The sequence below is a fragment of the Rhinolophus sinicus genome, linkage group LG02, assembly GCF_036562045.2.
Source record: "Rhinolophus sinicus isolate RSC01 linkage group LG02, ASM3656204v1, whole genome shotgun sequence".
NCBI lineage: Eukaryota > Metazoa > Chordata > Mammalia > Chiroptera > Rhinolophidae > Rhinolophus > Rhinolophus sinicus.
Window position 1 is genome coordinate 104,430,274 of NC_133752.1, and position 20,462 is coordinate 104,450,735.

General features: G+C 46.0%; 1 protein-coding gene across 4 annotated transcripts in view; it reads left to right on the forward strand.

Annotated features, from left to right (window-relative positions):
• Positions 1-20,462, forward strand: part of ASB13 (ankyrin repeat and SOCS box containing 13) — a 31,818-nt gene that overhangs the window by 8,876 nt on the left and 2,480 nt on the right. For 2 of the 4 annotated variants that reach the window (XM_019738269.2, XM_074325038.1), the window contains 4 exons: positions 6,854-7,041; positions 8,294-8,444; positions 10,759-10,893; positions 19,524-19,715. In XM_019738269.2, the coding sequence (XP_019593828.2) occupies positions 6,854-7,041; positions 8,294-8,444; positions 10,759-10,893; positions 19,524-19,715 (666 nt within the window). Of the gene's footprint in view, positions 1-3,838; positions 3,984-4,368; positions 4,479-6,853; positions 7,042-8,293; positions 8,445-10,758; positions 10,894-19,523; positions 19,716-20,462 lie in introns of all 4 variants that reach the window. The other 2 variants (XM_074325040.1, XM_074325039.1) reach the window with 2 other exon arrangements.

Consider the following 20,462-nt stretch of genomic DNA (forward strand, 5'->3'; position numbering starts at 1 on the left):
CTTTGGACCTTAGAGTGTCCTGCAAAGTAGGATTTGTCATCCTTAGGTGCTGGTCTGTTTGTCCTTATGGGTTTATGACCTGCTTCTTTTTTGATTCCTTTACCGTGAGAGGGATGGGCATATGTTGCCGTACTTTTCTGGAAGTGTTGATTGTTAAGGATTTCTAAGGTCCTTGCAGCTCTTAAATTCATTGTTAGCTTTTACACACATATCCTTGTCCTTCTGGGACCTTGGGGGCTGTGTCTGTCACTCAGGACCCCTGTCTTTCTCCTGAGAGCTGAGGGTTGGCCCAGAGAGCAGGCCTCAGAAAACCATCTCCCCTGTAGCTTCAGAGCCCGTCCCGACCACTACATCCCTCAGGAATGGCCTCCCCTCCCTTCCATCTTGCTCTGCATTTATGGATGGGGTATGGCAGAAGGTTGCCATGTTAAGAATGTTTGCTGGAATATTTGGGGGAAAGGCTTATGCCAGAGACTGAAGATTATCTTCAATTCACAGCTGTGCCAGAGAAAGGCCTTCCTGCAATGAGGACCCCAGGCTGCCCTTAATGACATTCTTGGAACAAAATTCCCAGCCCAAGCAACATGCAAGGGTGCTGGGTGGATGTTGACCCCAATTCATTGCCAGTGTGCTGGATTAGCTTTGTTGTAAAGGTGTTCTCTGCAGTGTTTGGAAAACACTCTTTGTTAGAGCATGGCTGCTGCCCGTGGGGAGGCCGGCCCAGCTGGGGGAAGAAAGGTCTGGAGCAGGGCCAGGGTCACGGTCAGGGCCAGCTCAGTCAGAATGGTCTGGGTTCCTGTCTCGGGAGACTGTGATAGGGCCGCTGAGCACCCTCCTCTGATGTGGGCAGGGACCCATTAGGCCGTATACATTGCAGGCTGTCTGGGGGGTAGGGGGTGGGAGGCCTTGGAGGCCCCTTTGTTTGGAGGCTCTTTGTTTGACTCAATGAGCTTCCGGTCTCTGTGACGACTAAGTGGATGCTGGTAAAGTGGCTTTCTGGAGGAAAAAGAATTAAAAAGGAACAAAAACAAGATCCTGATTTGCTGCTCCTGCTGGTGTAAATACTCACACCATGGCTGATTTTTGAGTCCCCAGTGGCTTCTGGCTGGCGGGATTCCTGGATATTTAACAGCGGGCTGTGGTGAGCTGGTGGAAGCTGGTGGGAATGCAGGCTCCATCCTGTGTCAGGGGGCCCAGGAACTGTGCAGGTAAAGCGGGCCTAGGCTCAGTGCAGGGGCCTCACACAGGAGCCAGTTACTGGAAGTGGGGTCCAAGGTGGAGCTTATTATGGAACAAGGACAGATAGTGAAGCTGGAACCCAAGATCCCAGCAGGGCGGGCAGAAGTGGTCGTGAGGGTAATGATCCTCTCATAGTCATAGCATCTGTCATTCACTGAGCACTTACGATTGGCTGGGCACTGTGTAAAATAGCGTCCATTCAGTTTTCACAGCCACCCTGCGGGCTAGGCAAAAATATCTCCATTTTATAAGCGAGAAAACTGAGGCTTTGAGAGGGTAACCTGCCCAAGGCCACAGAGCTCATGGTAAGGGACAGGCAGACATTGGGTGATTCCTGAGGCTCTTCGGTCACTGCATACTGTCCCATTCAGGGCAGGTGGATGCAGAAACACTTGAAGTACTCAACTAGGGCTTCTCAATTCCTGAAGGATGGGCTTGGGCCTGGGGCCCTCAGATGTGAGGTGCCGGGAGCCCCAGCTAAGGCAAAGAAGGTGCTGCAGCTGGGAGCTAGAAAGGTGCACATGGGGTACACAGGCTGAATCAATTAGGTCATACTGTGGGGCAGAAAAGTGGCACGTGTTCTCAAGTGCCTGTCATTCCTCCTTGGGTGACTGACTGACTGTCATCCGGCAGTAGATGTGTAGAGGACGTTGGTGAAACTTCTAGTTTTCAAGAGGAAGGTCTTTATTTAACCCTTCACGAGCTTGGGCTTGCCAGCAGCTGGTCAACACGAGGCATGACTCAAGTGTCATCATGACCTCAAATCCAAGCACAGGCAAGAGGTGAGCTGGGATGCAGCTCTCAGTCTGGGGCATAAGTGCTCAGATGCTCTTCCAGGACTGCGGCCTTGCTCTTGTTACAACAGACTATTTAATTGGTACCCTGGCACCTGGCTCAGTGTCATGGGCTGAGCAGGTGTGTAAGGGGCTGGGAGGTAGTTGTGCTTTGGCAGTGGGAGGGCAGATCCAGCTGTGGGGTAAGAAGTTGTCTGGCAAGTAAAACCTGCTTCTGCAGAGTATTCATTCATCCCATACCTGTGTATCAGGTGCTGTGCTGGAACCAGAGGGTTTTATCCCTTGTCCTATCCTAAAAATGCTCAAGGAAGGATGGGAGAGGAGTGCAAATGAGGTGTAGGTGTGCACAGCTATCTGTACAGAGATGGAGTAAAGACAGGAGAGGCAGACATTCGACTGGGTGAGGAGGAATTTACTCACTCAGGCAGAGGATGAGAAATGGGGAGCTGGGGGGCTTCGTTTCAGTTGGGGACAACAAGTATAAAGGCACAGGGCCTGGACCACTTGACCCTGTGTGAGCTATGTGAAGCTCAGTATATTGGAGACACTGTGTGTGTGGGGGTAGGGGGGGGGAGGGAGGGCGCGAGGGTGCCAATGGGAGGGATATAGAAGGGGGAAGACAGGGAAAAGGTCTGGAACTCCATCCTGGAAGGCTTACGTACCTGGCTTGCGAAGGAGTGTGGATTTTATCCTGAAGAAAGGGCCAATTGAAGGGTCCTGAGCAGGCCCCACATGACCTACACAAGATTTAGCTGCATTAGGCAGGGGCCAAGGGAGGAGGCCAGGGGAGGGATGGGAAGACTGGAGGCGGGTGTGAAGCAGGGGAAGGGGGTGGTGGAAGGAGGAGCTAGGAAACCAGTTAGTGTCAGGGCTGGGATTTAGGGGAATGCTCCTCCTACAGGAAACTTGCCAGAATAGGAAGGTCTCAGGTTTCCAGGGTGGCCCCTCTCCTAGGGGGATGGGGTGTCATGTCAGAACTGGGGTCCAAGCACAGGGCTGGAAATAGAGCCCGAGGTCCGGCCTGGCAGGGGGGTAACTAATGTGTATCTCCCCTGCTTTCTTCACTGACTATAAGAGGATGTATCGTTTTGTTTTAAGGTAAATAACTCCTCACCTTTTCTCTGAGGGAAAGCTGGGCTACCCTCTAAGGGCCAGGGCATTCTCAAAGCTCTGTGGGGCACCATGCAGCCCCCATGTCCTTTATGTAGGGGTGGTTCTCCCCTCTCCTTGCTTCTCAGCCCTTCCTGGAGTCCCCAGAGGCTACTGAGGCCACCATCTCACCCTCTGCCCCTCCCCTCCCACTGTAACTGTCTCCTGTTGATGACAGCCTGCGGTTGGTACCAGCTGCAGGTGACAACATCTCCATTCCCAGGGCTTCCTCCATCTTTTTGTCATGTTTTTCTTAAAATGGTTTTAACATTTTTAATTGTGGTAAAAAGAAAAGCCACATAGAAATGGTTAAGATGGTAAATTTTAAGTTTACAGTTCAGGAGTGTTAACTATATGCACATTGTTGTGCAACAGGTATTCAAAACTTTGTCTTCTTGCAACACTGAAGTTCTGCACCTGGTAAACTCCTCCTTTCGCCCCCCACCCCCCCAGCCCCTGGCAATCACCATTCTACTTTCTGTCACTATGAATTTGATAACTCATGTAAGTGGAATCATATAAGTATTTGTCTCTCTGCGACAAGCTTATTTCACTTGGCGTAATGTCCTTAAGTTTCATTCATGTGACAGAATTTCCCTCTTTTTTAAGGCTGAATAATATTCTTTTATATGGATAAACCTCATTTCTTTATCCAGTCATTCATCCACGGACACTTGGGTGCTTCCACCTCTTGGCCATTGTGAACATGCTGCAGTGAACATGGGGGTACATGCATCTTTCAACACACTGCTTTCGATTCCTTTGGATATATACCTAGAAGTGGGATTCCTGGATCATATGGTAATTCTCTTTAATTTTTTGAGGAGCCAGAATACTCTTTTCCATAGTGGCTGCACCATCTTACATTCCCACCAACAATGCACAAGGGTTCCGATTTTTCCACATCCTCGCCAACATTTATTTTCTGTTTTTTTTATAGTAGCGTCCTTGTGGGATAGCTCATTGTGGTTTTGATTTGCATTTCTCTGATGATTAGCGATGCTGAACATCTTTTCATATGCTTGTTGGCCATCTGTATGTCTTCTTTGGAGAAATACCTATTTAAGTCCTTTGCCCATTTGTAAATTGGATTATTTGTGTTGTTGAGCTGCAGGAGTTCTTTATATCTTCTGGATATTAACCCCTTCAGATACACGATTTGAAAATATTTTCTCCCGTTCTGTAGGTTGCCTTTCCATCTGTTGATCGTGCTCTTTGATGTGCACAAGTTTCTTTTCTTTGTTATCACACCTGCTGCTTCTGCTCTCTGCCCTCCATGGCTGCCGCTGGTTACCAGTAAGTCATTTCCTTTATACACATAGACTGGTCATAAAAAAAGAAAATTAGCTTTTCTTTTAAAAATTTGATGTCCAGACTTTATAAATTTTTTTTTTAGCGATTCCCTCAATTCATTCATTTGCTTATTCTTAAACAAGTGGGTGGATATGAGCATCTGTGTTGAGCCATATTCTGTGCCTGACGTTGGGAATACACAGCCAAACAAGCCTTGCTTGTCACAAACACAAACACACTGTAGCTTGCCTCCTCCATGATGCTTTCCTGACTGTCCCTGGACACGTGGGTGGTCTTGCTTCTAAGTTCTCATAACTTGAAATATTCCTCTAGTACCAAAGTCATCATGCTGTTTTGAATTATTTGCACATCCTCTGTGACCAGGAACTGCTTTTTTGTCATATCTTATTCGTCCCTCTACCCTGCAGTGGAAGATGCCACATCTCTCTAGGTAGCTGCTGCATGTGGGAGCCATGCCAGGCTGCCTGCCACTCAGCCGCAGGCACCCCCAGTGCCCAGCATTCCTGAGCTGTACTTTCTTCTTGCTGCAAGTCCTAGGGCCTCGTCCTGCTCTCCTCTTTTTAGGGGTGCCACTGCTCATTCTGACCTTGGGGTGTTTCTCCCTTTCAATTGACTTTAAAGTCACCCATAGCCACTTTTCACTACCCCGCAAAACAGGCCCTCGGGTGACTATTAATTATTACTGGGAAACACACTGGGGACCCTTCTTGAGATGGTAAGTAGAAAGTTCCTTAAGCTTGGCTTATATATTTTGTGGAAATCAAATCTTCTTTGCGTTTCAGCACTCCTTTCATCTCCCCCACACTCCCTAATGGCCTCACTTTAACTTAAGTACTTCTGTGAAGGCCCTATCTCCAAATATAGTTACGAGTACATTCTGAGGTACTAGGGGTTAGGGTTTCAATATATTAAATTTGAGGTGGGGATGGGGGACACAATTCAGTCCATAACAAATTGTATGCCAATGAGTTAGATAACATGGGTGAAGTGAACAGATTCCCAGAAAGGCACAACCTACAAACTACCCAAACTGACTCAAAAATAGAAAATCTGAATAGAGCTATAACAAAGAAAGAGATTGAATTAGTCATTTAAAAACTTAATATAGGATAGCCCACGCCCAGATGTCTTCACAGGTGAATTTGATGCAACATTGACAGATTTAATCCCAATTTTTCAAAAACTCTTTCAAAAATTAGAAGAGGAGAGAATACTGACTGGCTCATTTTACGAGGTCAGTGATACCTTGATACTAAAACTAGACAAATCCATCAATCACAAGATAAATGACACTGATGAAAATAGGCGCAAAAATCCTCAAAGAATACTAGCAAACCACATCTAGCATCATATAAAAAGGATTATACACCAAGACCTAGTGGGATTTATCCCAGGAATGTATGGTTGATTTATTATCTGAAAACAATGAACATAATACATCATTCTGATAGAATTAAGATGGCATGATCATAGTTATAGGTGCAGAAAGAGTATTTGACAAAATCCAACACTCTCTCATGATAAAGACACTCAACAAATTAGAAACAGGCAGGAACTTCCTCGACCTGATAAAAAGTATCTACAAAACCCCACACTAACATTGTCCTTCATGGTGAAACACAAAGCTTTAGCTCCAAGACCAGGAACAAGACATGGGTGTTTGCTGTCACCATTCCTGTTCAACATTGTACTAGAAGTTCAAGCTAGGGCAACAAGGCAAGAAAAAATAAAAAAGCATCCAGATTAAAAAGGAAGAAGCAAAATTATCTTTATGTGCAGATGACATGATTTTGTGTGTAGAAAATCCTGAGGGATCTGCTAAAATTGAGGCATTAAAACCTGGTCCCTACTTTCAAGGCACTCACTCCCAGGCAAGGAGGAGGACAGTGTAAATGAGTGTGTATGTGCGAGTATTGTGGGAGAAGTGTTTCCCAGAGAAGGAGGTATTTCAACTGGGCTCATGTGGAATATGTAGGTGTCTAAACAGGAGATTGCAGGATGGACGCTTGGGGTCGGGGTGAAGGTGGGCATTTCAGGCAGAGAAGAATACATGCAAGGAGATGTGGGTGTGACATGGCAGGGGCAGTGATGAGCTGCCAGTGTGACTGCACAGAGGTTTGTGGGGTGGTGTGGGAGAGGGGCCAAGGAGATGAGCAAGGCCCCATTACGAAGCCCCTCATATGCTGCCAAAGACTCGCCAAAGTCCAGTCTCCAGGACTTTGAGTGGAGTGTTTAGACCAACTACATGATCATGCGTGGTGTCTGAGTTTCATAAGGGGTCTCTGGAGTTGTAAGTGTATTCATCTGACCTTTGTAGGAGTGGCATGGTCTCATCACTAGGTCCATTGCCTTTCCAGGCTTCTGGGTGGAACGCACGCCCGTGCACGAGGCTGCCCAGCGTGGCGAGGCCCTGCAGCTGCAGCAGCTGATCGAGAATGGCGCCTGTGTCAACCAGGTCATGGTGGACTCCATCACACCCCTGCACGCAGCCAGTCTGCAAGGCCAGGCACAGTGCGTGCAGCTGCTGCTGGCCGCCGGGGCCCAGGTGAGTGGCCCTTCAGGACACCCCACGAGATTGGCTGTGGCTGCGGGCATCGATGGGACAAGGTCAAGTGGCATGTAGAGGGAAGAAAAGAAGGGTTTTTCAGTTAGCGTTCTGTGATTTGCAAATACTTGGAAAGCAAAGAAACCCCTGCAGGAAAGGAGAAGGAAAGGAAAGCGGAAGCCAGAATGAGGCATGGTGGGAACCAAGGGTGGGGAGGGGCCCTTTCTGTCAACCACACAGTAGGACCAGTCAGTGTGGCTGTGGACTTGGCTGGTAGGGGAGTCACTGGCAGTAAAACGGAAGGCAGTTTTAGCAAAATGGTGGAAGGAGTGCCCTCCCCTGCACTGGGCAGGGTCCTAAGAGGCCGAGTACATCACAGACACAGGCTCTCTGGAGGGCTGGTGGGGCGTTGGCTGAAGCGCTGCTATTTGGGCTCAGAGAGCAGGATGACTAAGTGGGATGCTGGCACACTGCTCCCTGGAAAAAAAGGTTAAAAGGAACATAAACAAGATTCTGATTTGCTGCTTTCCCTGGTGTAAGGACTCATGCCATACCCAATGCATGCCGGCTGGCGGGATTGCTGGATATTTGACAGTGAGCTGGGTGAGCTGACAGGGGCTGGCCTGGACGCTGCCGGGATGGATTGCATTGGAGAATGTAGGCTCCAGGGTCAGGGTTCATGGTGTACTGCTTACTTTTCCCCAATGTTTGACCATGAAGGCGGTTCAGGAGGTAAGGGAACAAGCTTCAGCATGTACCCAAATAGCAGCTGAATTTGGACAAATTCAAAGCAGAACCTGCCAGTTGGGGAGTTGCCTTTTTCCTGCCATGTGATTCTCCAACTAGAAGGAGGCACACTGAGCAGTTTCAGGCACTCCTGGCTGAGGCTGGAGTTAAAGCCCATTTTTACGCCCCGCCTTCCGCAGCCTGAACCTGGAGCTCTCCTTGCCTACTTTGTGCATATTAGGTGTGGGGTGGTGGCGAGAGTGAGGCTGAGTTGATACGCCCTAGAAAGAAGAGAGCCCCAGACAGGACAACACCTGTACTTAGGAGGCTAGTAGGCCATCCCAACCCAGGTTTCTTTTCATCTGAGAACTCCCCTACCTGGCACAGCACCTTTAACACATACTAGAAAACCTAAGAACTTCTCAAAGAGAGCCAAGAAATGTCTTTGCCAAGATGAATGTGCATCGAGATGAGAAAGCGAGTTTTCTACCCCACCTTGTGACACCTGTTTCTTCCTCCCCATGAGGTGGACGCCCGGAACATTGACGGCAGCACCCCACTCTGCGATGCCTGTGCCTCAGGCAGCATCGAGTGTGTGAAGCTCTTGCTCTCCTATGGGGCCAAGGTCAACCCACCCCTGTATACGGCCTCTCCACTGCACGAAGCCTGCATGAGTGGTGAGTTGGGTGGAAGGGAGCCGTATGGACGGGAATTAGAAGCCTTTGGCTGGCCTAAGAGAGTTCCCTCTCTGTATCTGGCTCCTGGTCACTTGGCACGGATATCCTCAGCTGTCCTCTTAGAGATACAGTCCTCACCCAGGACTAGGGGGCTGTTGTTTCCATGATAGGATTCTATTTCTTAGTAGATGCTCAGTGCCTTTCAGGCATTCACACTGGAGATTGGTCCACTCTGCAGTGTCTTTCTTGGTCTTTGCTGCCATTTTGCCTTGTACCCCTGATCTTGTTGGGAGACGAGACCCAGTCACATCCCTGAGGACGTGCTCTCAGCAGGAGGGGAAGCTGGTCCTGTAGGCTCAGGGAGCAGGTGGGATTTCAACTGCCCTCCAAGAGTGGATGGACCTTAGATGTGGGAGCATAAGAGGAAGGCCATGTCTAGGGAAAATGATGTCTAATCTTACTGGATCAGAAGCTCCCAACAGATGAGCAACAACAGATAAGAATGGAAATTTAGGGCGAGACCAGCTGGTGGAAAATTTTTTAATGACAGACTAAGGATTTTGGGTTCTACTCTTCTGAGCAAAGGTTGCAAACTTGTGCCCTACATTTTGATTGACCAGCACGGTGTTTGTCTTTGTTGTGCTTCAGTGGGGTGTGTGGTGTACCCTCTTCCATGCCTTCATGCAGGGCCACTGTTCTCTGTGGCCTCACACCCCACTTCCCAGTTAGGTCATCTTTCGTCACCCACAGGCACTGGTGATTGCTACAGGCAGCTCTCGACGATTTCTGAGCACATATTGAATGACAAGAAAAACAACATTTTTGAAAGATTAGTTTAGTGGTCATCCATGTATAGAGTAGGGGAGGAAAACATTTTTCTTTCACCTGTCTTAGGTTCACTGGCTGGGCCCCACCAATTAGGCTGACAAGGGAGCGATTAACAAGAGAAAACAGAAGTTTGTTAATGTGAGCGGTGCATCTCACATACAATACATTTTTAGAGGAACGATAAGACCAAAACAAAATGAAACAAACAAACAAAACAAACAAACAAACAAACAAACAAACGACTTTGAGTTTCTAAGATGGCAAGTAGTGGGGAGGCAAATACCGGGGGAACTAATGGTAGACGGGGATGATTTTAGCAACTCCACTTAGAGTGGTCTCTGGTGATTAACTTCTGTCCTTCCTGGTAGAGAGGGGAAGGGGACACCTTTATGAATATATGTCCTACTTTTAGGCCATCTGGGGGTAGGGCAGAGAGCGTTTCTTCTGTTTCTTCTCAATTGTCTTCAGCTCAAAATAAACCATATACCAAAGAGGCATATTTTGGGGCAGCATGTTCTGCTATCCTTCAATAGACTGAAATAGTGGTGGTGGTGGTGGGGGGGTGACATCCTGGAAGTAGAGAGGTGAGTTGGGGCATCATAATGGTTCAAGTGCAAAGCTCTTAGAGCCTAAGTGGGAGGGATTCATTCAGAAAACTTTGAGAGAAGAATTAATGGGCTTTGATATGAGGGAGAGGAGAGCATGGGGTCAAAACTGACTCAGGTTGAGTGGGAAGTACAGCCAATGGCTGAGACAGATTGGCCAGGAGGAGGCGACCTCAGGAAGGGGAGGGAGAAGACTTGGTAGGGTCAAGTCATCCAAATGAGAATGGCCAGCAGACGGCTGTAGACCAGGGGCTGGGTTTCAGAGATAGAGGTGGAAACTCGGTAGTGTCAAAAGGAAGTGTGATCAAGTGATGAGAGAGGATGGAGTCCTGTACAGGGTAAACCTTGACCCTAATCTGCATCAAAGATACCCAGAGAGGAGGAAGAGGCAGCAAAGGCAGATCTGGTCTGGGAACCGCGTGGTAAGAGAGTTTAGGTAGTTTTCCCAGGAGGTTTGGACTGGGGGTGCCAGCAGGTTTATGTCATCCCCTCCAGTCTCGATGCTCCCAGGGCAGTTTAGGAGGCAGCCCTGAGGCGGCAGAGCACCTTCTCTCACAGCGGAGCAGTGAGAAGAGTCTTCTCTTCCTGTTCAGAAGTGGTATTCCCCAACTTGCTGTTTTCCCAGCAATAGGCTGGCTGTGCGCTCCCTTTCTGCCACTACCAGGCAGGCTTGGAGAAGAACCACTGTGCCCTCAGGAGAAAGGAGAGCCATCCTCTTGCTCCCTAGGGCCACATGGGGTCCTGAACTGCTCTCTCAGCTTGGGATGTAGTCCTGCAAGCAAGCCTGGGGCTTACCTGTTCCGGCTGCTGGTCCTATCACGCTTGTCATTTCAAATGCATATGTTCATTGACAGTTTTCATTCTTTTCCATTTCTTTTAAGGAAGTTCTGAATGTGTGAGGCTTCTTATTGACGTTGGGGCCAACCTGGAAGCACATGATTGCCATTTTGGGACCCCGCTGCACGTTGCCTGCGCCCGGGAGCATCTGGATTGTGTCAAAGTGCTGCTCAATGCAGGTGTGTTGCGTTTATACCTGCTCTGTTCAGTGTAGGGGCATCAATGTTTACATGTGCACTGTTCCATGCAGGTGTGTCGTGTTTACCGGCACCATATGCCAGCAGAGAGCTAGGTGGTAGAGTCAGCCAGCCCAGGTTTGAAGCTGGCTCTTCTGCTTGCCAGCTGAGAATAGGGCCTCAGTTTCTATATCTATAAAACTGGAAAAATAAAACCTACTTTGCAGGTTTGTTGGGAGGATTTGTTTCCACAGGACCCAGTACATAGTAGTGCTCCACAAATGCCAATCATTTTTAGTGGCCACAGGGGACCATCCAATACCTGCCTAATAAGGTTGCTGTCGAACTCAGAAAGAGATGGGGATCCAGTGGAAAATGGGGTTGGCGGCATTTGGAATCCTAGTTGTTGTCGAGTGTTCTAAAAATGCTCAGGATACTTCCGGTCAAGATGACGGAGTAGGTAAATGCTGTGTTCACTTCCTTCCATGACCACATCAAAGTCACAACTGAATTACAGAACGGCCATCACTGAGAACCACCTGAAGACTAGCTGAACAGAACTCCTATAACTAGGGAGATAAAAAGGAAGCCACGTTGAGACTAGTAAGAGGGGTGGAGATGCTGAATGGGTGGGTCGCACACTGACGGTGTGTCGATTAAGAATCAGGAGGCATATCTCAGCTGTGGAGGTCCCCCCTGAGGAGTGAGGGGTCCTAGCCCCACATCAGGCTCCCCAGCCCAGGCCTCCAGTGCTGGGAAGAGGAGACCCCATAACTCTGGCTGTGAAAACCAGCAGGGACTCCGTCCGGGTGAGATGGAGAGCTGCAGGTGACCGAGGTGCTCCTCTTGAGGGGCCTGCACACAGACTCACTTGCTCACAGACTCACTCGCCCTGGGCTCCAGTGCCAGGGTGGCAGCTTGAAGAGTGCCAGGGACATAACAGGAACTGAACTGACTGGCTTTAGGGTGAACGATAGAGGGGAAGGGGTCAGGGCAGCTCTCTCCGAGGACAGAAGTGCTGGCAGGTGCCATTGTGCCTTTGTTGAGCCCCCTCCCACCCAACCAGCAGGCACCAAATCTGAGTTCTCCATTAACCTGGCTATCACCTCTCACCCTGCCTTGGTGAATCCCTAAGACCCTGTCCCGCTCGACTCATGTGCCCAACCCAAGCCACTTCCAGGGTCTTTTCCACCCAAATGGCCTGCCTCAGCTAGTGAGCTTGTGCTGTGGACTTTCTGAAAATCTCTGAAAGGTCCACAAACCCCAAACAAGCAGTGTCTTACCTTGGCATGCCCTGTACCTCTTACTCAGTGAACCCAAACCTGGCATAAGTGGCTACCGGTCTCAACTTGCATTGTAACTCCCATCAGGTGGCCCTAATCCTGCCATAAGCTGCAGCTAGAGTTGGCCTGGAACATAGCTTCAACTAAATGGCCACAAACCTGGCACAGGAGGCAGTTGGCCTCAGCTCACATTGTGGTGCCTACCAAGCCCAGCATAAGTGGCAGCCAGCCTCAATTCACAGGATAGCCTCTCCCAAATGCCGTGAAGCCCAGCACAAGTGGCAACCAACCACAGGTCACTTTGTAGCTCCCACTAGGTGGTCCCAAGCCAGGCACAAATGATGGCTGACCTTGGCCTGCACCAGATCCCATTCCAAGAGACTCTAGAATCAATACACCCGGTAGTCAGCTTCAGACCACACCAGGCACTACCCAACCAGCTCCACAAACGACATACTTGAAGGGTGGACTCAGCTGGCACTATAGCCTCGCTGAAGAGACTCCCACTCCATAGGTAGGTCAGCCCTACATAAGCTTGTCTGTTGTAGTCACCACCAGTCCTCACAACCAGTCAGTCTGAGGGTCAAATCCATACACTGACATGCCAACAGCAACCAAGGCTCAATTACAACAGGAGGGCACACACAACCCACATAGGCACAATCCTGGAGCAGCTGGCTCTGGTGATCAGGGGGACTGTGCCACTGGGCCTCACAGGACACTTGCTACATAAGGCCACTCTGCCAAGCCTGGGAGACATAGCAGACCTACTTAATATGTAGAAACAAACTCAGGGAGGCAGCCAAAATGAGGAGACAAAGAAACATGTCCCAAATGAAAGAACAGGACAAAACTCCAGAAGAAGAACTAAACAAAATGGAGGCAAGCAATCTACCAGATGTTGAGTTCAAAACACTGGTTATAAGGCTACTCAATGAACTTAGGGCAAGAATAGATGAATTCAGTGAGAACTTCAAAAAAGAGATAGAAACCATAAAAAAGAACCAGTCAGAAATGAAGAATATACTAACTGAACTGAAGAATACATTAAAGGGAATCAACAGTAAATTAGATGAAACAGAGAATCCAATCAATGATCTGGGAGACAAGGTAGAGGAAAACACCTAATTGGAACTGCAAAAAAATTAAAAAAAATGGGGCTAGTTTAAGGGACTTCTGGCACAACTTCAGCCATACTAACATTCACATGATAGGGGTACCAGAAGGGGAAGAAAGAGAGAGAACGACTGAAAACCTATTTAAACAAACAATGGCTAAAACTTCCCTAACCTGTTGAAGGAGATAGACATACAAGCCCAGGAAGTGCAGACAATCCCAAATAAGATAAACCCAAAGAGGCCCACACCAAGACACCTCAGAGAAAGACAACACCATATGATTTCACTTATATGTGGAATCTTAAGAAAAACAAAATAAATGAACAAACAAAACAGAAACAAACTCATAAGTACAGAGAACAAATGAATGGTTGCTAGGTGGGAGGGGGTTTGAGGGGATGCGTGAAAAAGATGAAGCGATTAAGAAGTACAAATTGTCAGATATAAAAACAGTCACAAGGATATAAAGTACAGCACAGGGACTATAGCCAATAATATTGTCATAAGAATGTATGGTGTCAAATGGGTCCTAGACTGATCAGAATGACCAATTCATAAGTTATGTAAATGTCTAATCACTATGTTGTACACCTGAAGCTAATAATATTGTATGTCAACTGTAAGTGAAAAAAAAATTTTTTTAATTAAAAATTCTCAGGCTAGAGAGGCTCCCAAGGTGAAAAAAGCAAACAAAATAAAGAACAACCCAGCCTAGTGAAGGTTAGATTCAGGACTTGTCTACCACAGGGATTTTACAATGCAAAGTGGGTATTGGCAAGGAGCTTTTACTGTGAACCCAACTTCAATATTTTTGTTGAGAGAAAATTTTAGCTCATTCATTCTGGGTACAGCTTAGGATAAAAACAAAACTGTTCAGAAATAGAAAGTTTGTGAATTCTCTTCATGTGATGGTCATTTGAGCTTAAGTTGTATGTAGTTTTCTATTAGTGTTATTCACTTTAAGGTGTCACTTTTAAGTCTTTTCAGTGAAAAAGATTCATTTTGTGTAAGGTAGGTCATGGGGACAGTTTTTATTTTTTATACAATTTTAAAATATCTAGATTAGAAACAGTCATAAGTCTTCTAGTCAAGTCACTCATCAGATGGTTGGCTCCCATTTCTGTCAATCATTATTGTTGAGCTTTTCAAATAAAGATTTTACAGTGCATCAACTCTCTGCAGAGGGCCTGGTAGTATATATACGTGCTCAGCACACCTTCATTCCATGTTTTTCATTCTTTTTGTTGTGGCTATGGGGGAAGGATCAAATTAGTGGTTTTAACCCCCACATCCTCTCTGAATTAGTTAGGACTTTATAGATGTGATTTTCCCTTTGTAAGTAATAGGAGACCAACTCCACCTGGGTGAGGGGACTGATTTCTTGGTTCAGAAAACTGAAAAGATCAGACTAGAGCAAATTTCTGGGTCAGTTTGACCCAGGGGTTCAACAGTGTCACCAAGAACTTACGTTCTTTGAATTTTGCATTTCTGCTTTCCTCAGTGTTCACCTGACCATCTGCCATTTACCCAATGGGATAAAATGGCTGCAGCAGAGTTGGGCTGAAATCCAAATGCTTTATTTCTTGAGGTTTCTGATAGCTTTCTCGGAAGAGTGAAAAACTCTCTTCCCAGATGTCTCCCTCACACCTCCCATTATGTCCCATCTGCCTTAATTGGGTCACATGTCCAAACCTGATCCAGTTGCTTTGGCTACTAGACTCTGCCAAATTCTGATTGGCTCCGGCCTGGGTAGGAGCAGGGATAAACCCAACCGGGGCCCACACTGGAAGCTGGACATAGTTCATCCTGCCCACCCCCATCCTAGACCACATGCCATACTGTAGGGTGGCAGTTCAGTGCCGTGGGTTGGAGAGGAGTGGGAGGGAGACCATAATGTCCATGACAGCCTGAAACAGGGGACCTGGTAGGTAGATTTCAAAGGGAATTTCCATACTCCTGACAAATTGAAAGAGGGATGGACAGAATTCTCCTGGGGAAAGCTCCCTATGTGTCGGTGTTACCATGTGATGTGGAGTGCCACTGCGCTGTCAGCTCTAGCCTCAATCCTTGATTGCTATTCTAATCTCGGTCTGCTTCACATCCCTTCCTAGATTACATGGAGTCTTTTTCTTTTTTAAGAAAACAATATTTTTGTTGTAATTCGTTTCATTTCAGAACACTTTTTAAACAAAAAACACAAAACAACCATAGGAAAAGTAGAGAGAAAAGGACAGCACATGGATTCTTTTTAAAGCAATGATTCTCAATCTAATGAAAGCAACAGACCTCATCTCTAGAAAAACATGCATGCTGGTGCGTTTGCACGTGATTTCAGAGGAGCCAGGCTGTGGGTGCCCTCAGGGGTGGATACGAAGGCTGTCCATCTTTTGTAGGCAGTGAGGCCAAGTGGCTGAGGCACACGTGGTTTTTGCGGAGGAGGAGGAGGAGGGCTGGGGAAGGGGAAAGTCCATTTATTGTGGTGGGGTAATTTTTAATCTCATCACCAACAATAAATGTTTACCTCTGCTGGAAGCGCTCGGAGGAGCTGATTGCACAGTGTTTGCATCCACCTTCCCAGCACAGTACTCATCACACATTTCTCAGTTGTTGTATCAGCGAGCACAGTACTGAGCTCTGCCCAGGAATTGCACAGGGGTCTTGGCGTGCTAAGCTCGTGACAGCCCCTCCTTGTTTTTGCCAGCTAAGGGTCATGCTGAGTCCACTGCAATCCCACTGTGTTTTGAAATCAGGATTTTGATAATGAGCAGACTTTGACTCCTTGTCTCCGAAGCATGAAGTTGAGAATTTTTAATGCCCTGATGGCATTAACTGTTTCGCTGATGCTCATGCTCTCTCATTCTCTCTCCCCCTTCGGTTCAAGGCACACTATCATCCTTAGTCCACACAAAACCACTTTACCCCTGCTTCTCCCGCCCCCTCTTCTTTCCTCTGGCCCCCCCCCTCCCCCCGTCCCACCATTCTAATGTGTATCTGTTTTTGTAAGATACGCATTGTCAGTTGTGGAGGCATGTCTTTTTAATGGACATAAATGGTATTATGTTATAGATCTGACTTGCTTTCCTGTTTTCCCACTCAGCCCTGTGTTTTCAGGACCCACCCATGTTGCCATGTTCCTCTGGTCTGTTGTTCCCATCTGCTGCAGCGCGTGCCAGCTTCCCTCTTAGTCACCACGCCTTTCTTTACATCCAATCAAATGATGCCAAGAACACATTTTTAAAAGATACTGTTTTGTACCTCTTAGAAAGGGTAGTCACCCTATCGAGGCCTTGTATACTGGGACCATGTTGAAAGGGATGGAAGGGAGGTGTGTTACTTCCCCTGTACCCGCTTCTCTGTTGCTAAAATAGAGATAATCTCTTTTGTTCCCTATTGGCAAGAATATTGCAAGAATTAATGACTGGAGAGAAAGCTACTTGGACTTTAGATTCTGTAGACTTTACAACTTATTTTTCATTACAAGTTTGCATTTAGCATTCAAATTCATATTTGCATTATGATTGCAACACTATATAATTTTTTATTCATATAGGCAAGCATTGGAAGAAAACCCCTGATGTAGCAGAATGGTTAGACTGTAGGCAAAATGTTTCTTTTACTTAATGTGTTGCTTTTAAATATTATTTTTGTAATACACATCTGCCAAATTAAACAATTAGGGAATTTAGCCTTCTTCTGAATTGAGATATTGTTTCCTGACCGGACTTCTGACTTCTGTGGGAAGTGGAGAGAACATATCTTCACTTGTCTTATCATGATGGAATGCTTGCTGTATTCTTAGAATCATGCAGTGACCACAGTCATGAATATAGTTTTTATGTTTCCCTAGGGAGTTGAAACTATTTTAAGTCAGAAATCAAAAAACAGGATTTTTTGAACAGTGGAACTAGAAGATCAAAAAACCTTACGCTCTCTCATTTCCTCCTATTCTGACCCTCTAAATTTACCATTACATGGTCACATGCTAGTGACCTGATTTTTTAAAACCCCACTTTAATGACATTTTATAATTGTGATTTGAATCTATTATTTGGGGATAACTTCACTGCTCCTGGGCTTTTGCTTGACTTTTTTTTTCTTCTTTCTTGACTTCTTTAAAATATTTCTCTCCAAGGGAATCCTCATGCATTGTTGGTGAGATTGTAAATTGGTGCAACCACTATGGAAAACAATATGGAGGTTCCTCAAAAAATTAAAATAGAACTACCATGTGACCTAGCAATCCCTCTGGGTATTTATCTGAAGATATTGAAGACACTAATTCGAAAAGACATATGCACCCCTATATTCACTGCAGTATTATTTACAATAGGCAAGATATGGGCGTAACCTAAGTGTCCATGGCTAGACATATGGATAAATAAAAAGTGGTACATTTAAGATGGCCACGGGGTTTTGAAAATTAATTTGGGGAATCAATAATGTTATAAAGATTTTGTAGGGTATCCGATGGACACCTGTCTCATTAGGGAGACCACCTCAGGGATGATGTAGATGCCTGATCTCTGCACTGTACACCTGAAGCTGAAGCTGAGCAATAATGAATGTCAACTACAAGCTTATGTGTGTGTGTGTGTGTGTGTGTGTGTGTGTGTGTGTGTATGTATATGTATATGTATATACTTACAAGAAGCAGAGTACAGCATTAGGAATAGAGACAGTGGAAATGTAATGGCTCTGTGCGATGTCAGAGGGATAGTGGATGGGGGGAGGGGGGTTCACACAGTGTGAGGGATATAAAAGATAAACGTCTAAGTATTACTTTGTCTTGTGCACCTGAAACTAATAAAAAATAAAGTGGTACATTTATACAATGGGATATTACTCAGCCATAAAAAAGAATGGAATCTTGCCATTTGGGACAACATGGATGGACCTAGAGGGTATTGTGCTAAGTGAAATAAGTCAGACAGAGAAAGACAAATACCATGTGAGCTCACGTGTATGTGGAATCTAAAAAACAAATGAGCAAACAAAACAGACTCATAGATAACAGAGAACATTTTGAGGGTGGTCAGATGGGAGGAGGGTTGGGAAGATGGGTGTAAAAGGGGAAGGGATTAAGAAATATAGATTGCCAGTTATAAAAATAGTCATGGGGATGTAAAGTACAGCATAGGGAATATATAGGGAATATAGTCAATAATATTGTAATAACTATGTACGGTGCCAGATGGGTACTAGACTTATCAGGGTGATCACTTCATAAGGTATATAAATGTCTAACCACTATTTACACACCAGAAACTAATATAATATTATATGTCAACCATAATTGAAAAAAAGAAAAGTAGGGTTTCAGGCTTTAAAAGGTTCAAACCAGTGAATGTAGAAAACAGAAATAAAAAAATCTTTCCTTCTATCCCCTTTATCACCTTCTTATCTACATAGGAGCAGATTTCAAGGTAGTATTTTCTTAAAAAAAAAATTCCAAAGCTCCAAGAAATCTCATTGTATAGAACCGTGATGGCCGTGCCTGAAGGATGACATTGTGCAGAAATCATGTTTTCATGAACCTGTATATATTTTTAATGCATCTAACAGAGCTGTATTTTATCTACTTGTGCACATCTTTCTGAACATTGACTATTATCATGGGAAAGAGGTGGATGGCTGGGCGACGAGACCTCATCTCTTACCTGAAGTTCAGGGTGTTTGGAGAACAATCCCCTACCTGTTTTCCTTTCCAGCTGCCCTTTTGGAAAAATGTTTATATTTAAGGAATATTCATTCATTCATGCAACACACATTTTTAGAGCTTGTCCTGTACATGTGCACGGTCATGTTTGTGTGTGTGTACATGTGCATGCGTGTGTGTGCATGTGTGTGCGTGTACATGGACAGGCTGCAGAGCCTGAGTACCTCAGTCTGAGCTTCCAGTCTCAGGACCAGGCACAGACTGCGTAAGGCATTAGGGCTGCCTCTTACCTCACAGGGAAGTTTTTGTTTTATTTTTGTTTTTCTATCTCTACTTACATTTCTTTATATTTCTACCTGTTCTTATCTCTCTTGCTATAAGAAAAAGAAAGTAATTATTGCTTTTGGATTTTTAAAAAGGATTTTTGAAAAGGTTGTAGCAGAGTCTGTCTTGAGTTTTGTTTCCTGGGTGGAGATTGCTTTTGTATGCTGTGCTGGGCAGAAAGGTACAAGCCGATGTTTCTCTCCAGTCCGAGTTCTCTCCTTGGTAATTTTTGTTTCCGCTCTGGACGTGCAGGGGCCAATGTGAATGCAGCCAAGCTTCACGAGACAGCCCTTCATCACGCGGCCAAAGTGAAGAATGTGGACCTCATCGAGATGCTCATTGAGTTTGGAGGCAACATCTACGCGCGAGACAACCGGGGGAAGAAACCGTCCGACTACACGTGGAGTAGCAGTGCCCCTGCCAAGTGCTTCGAGCACTACGAAAGTGAGGCCAGGCTCTTGTGGTTTGAATGATGCAACACAGTTTAAAACAGCACGGGAGACAGTGACGCAAGAAGCCCCGATCTGACAATGTATCTGATCATTTATGAGTTTGGAAACAATGTCAGACTCAGTTCACGTGAGGCTGAAATCATAGCGGCAGCCTTCAGGAAACAAAGTACAAACAACCTGGCTAAGGACCAGATTTCTTCTTGGGGTACAATTTTTTAAATGCATTTCCATAGAATTAGAATCCCAAGAGGCTTTCAAACACCTATCAGTTTAAAAATGAACTATTTATTCCAATTTTTGCCAGCCCTAACTACCCAACCAAAATCCATTATAAACTTAGGGACCAATTCCATCCATACCTGTTGGGTCAACATTTCCTGGAAGATGATGTTTCTTTTCCAAATAATTGGGGGGAGGAGGAGGGAGTAACATGGGAAAATGAATTTCACCAGTAACTTTTTTTTCCTTGCAAAGAACTTTTTATTTCAAACATTTTCATAAAGTGAGAATACTCTGGTTAATTTATATTTTTGTCAAACACAGATCATTCTAAAAGGCAGGTCCTTGAAGCCAGGCTCTGTTTTGCAAACGTTCCTGAGCCTCAGCTGCCAGGGGCCTCCAGGCATCTTCCATCTCTGGCCCTGGTTTGTCCGCATTCCTGAGCCAGTGCTCCGGGCTTCTGAGGTCCTGAGCCTCTGTCACTAGGACAGGCATTGCGTACTGTTTGTCTGCGGGAGCT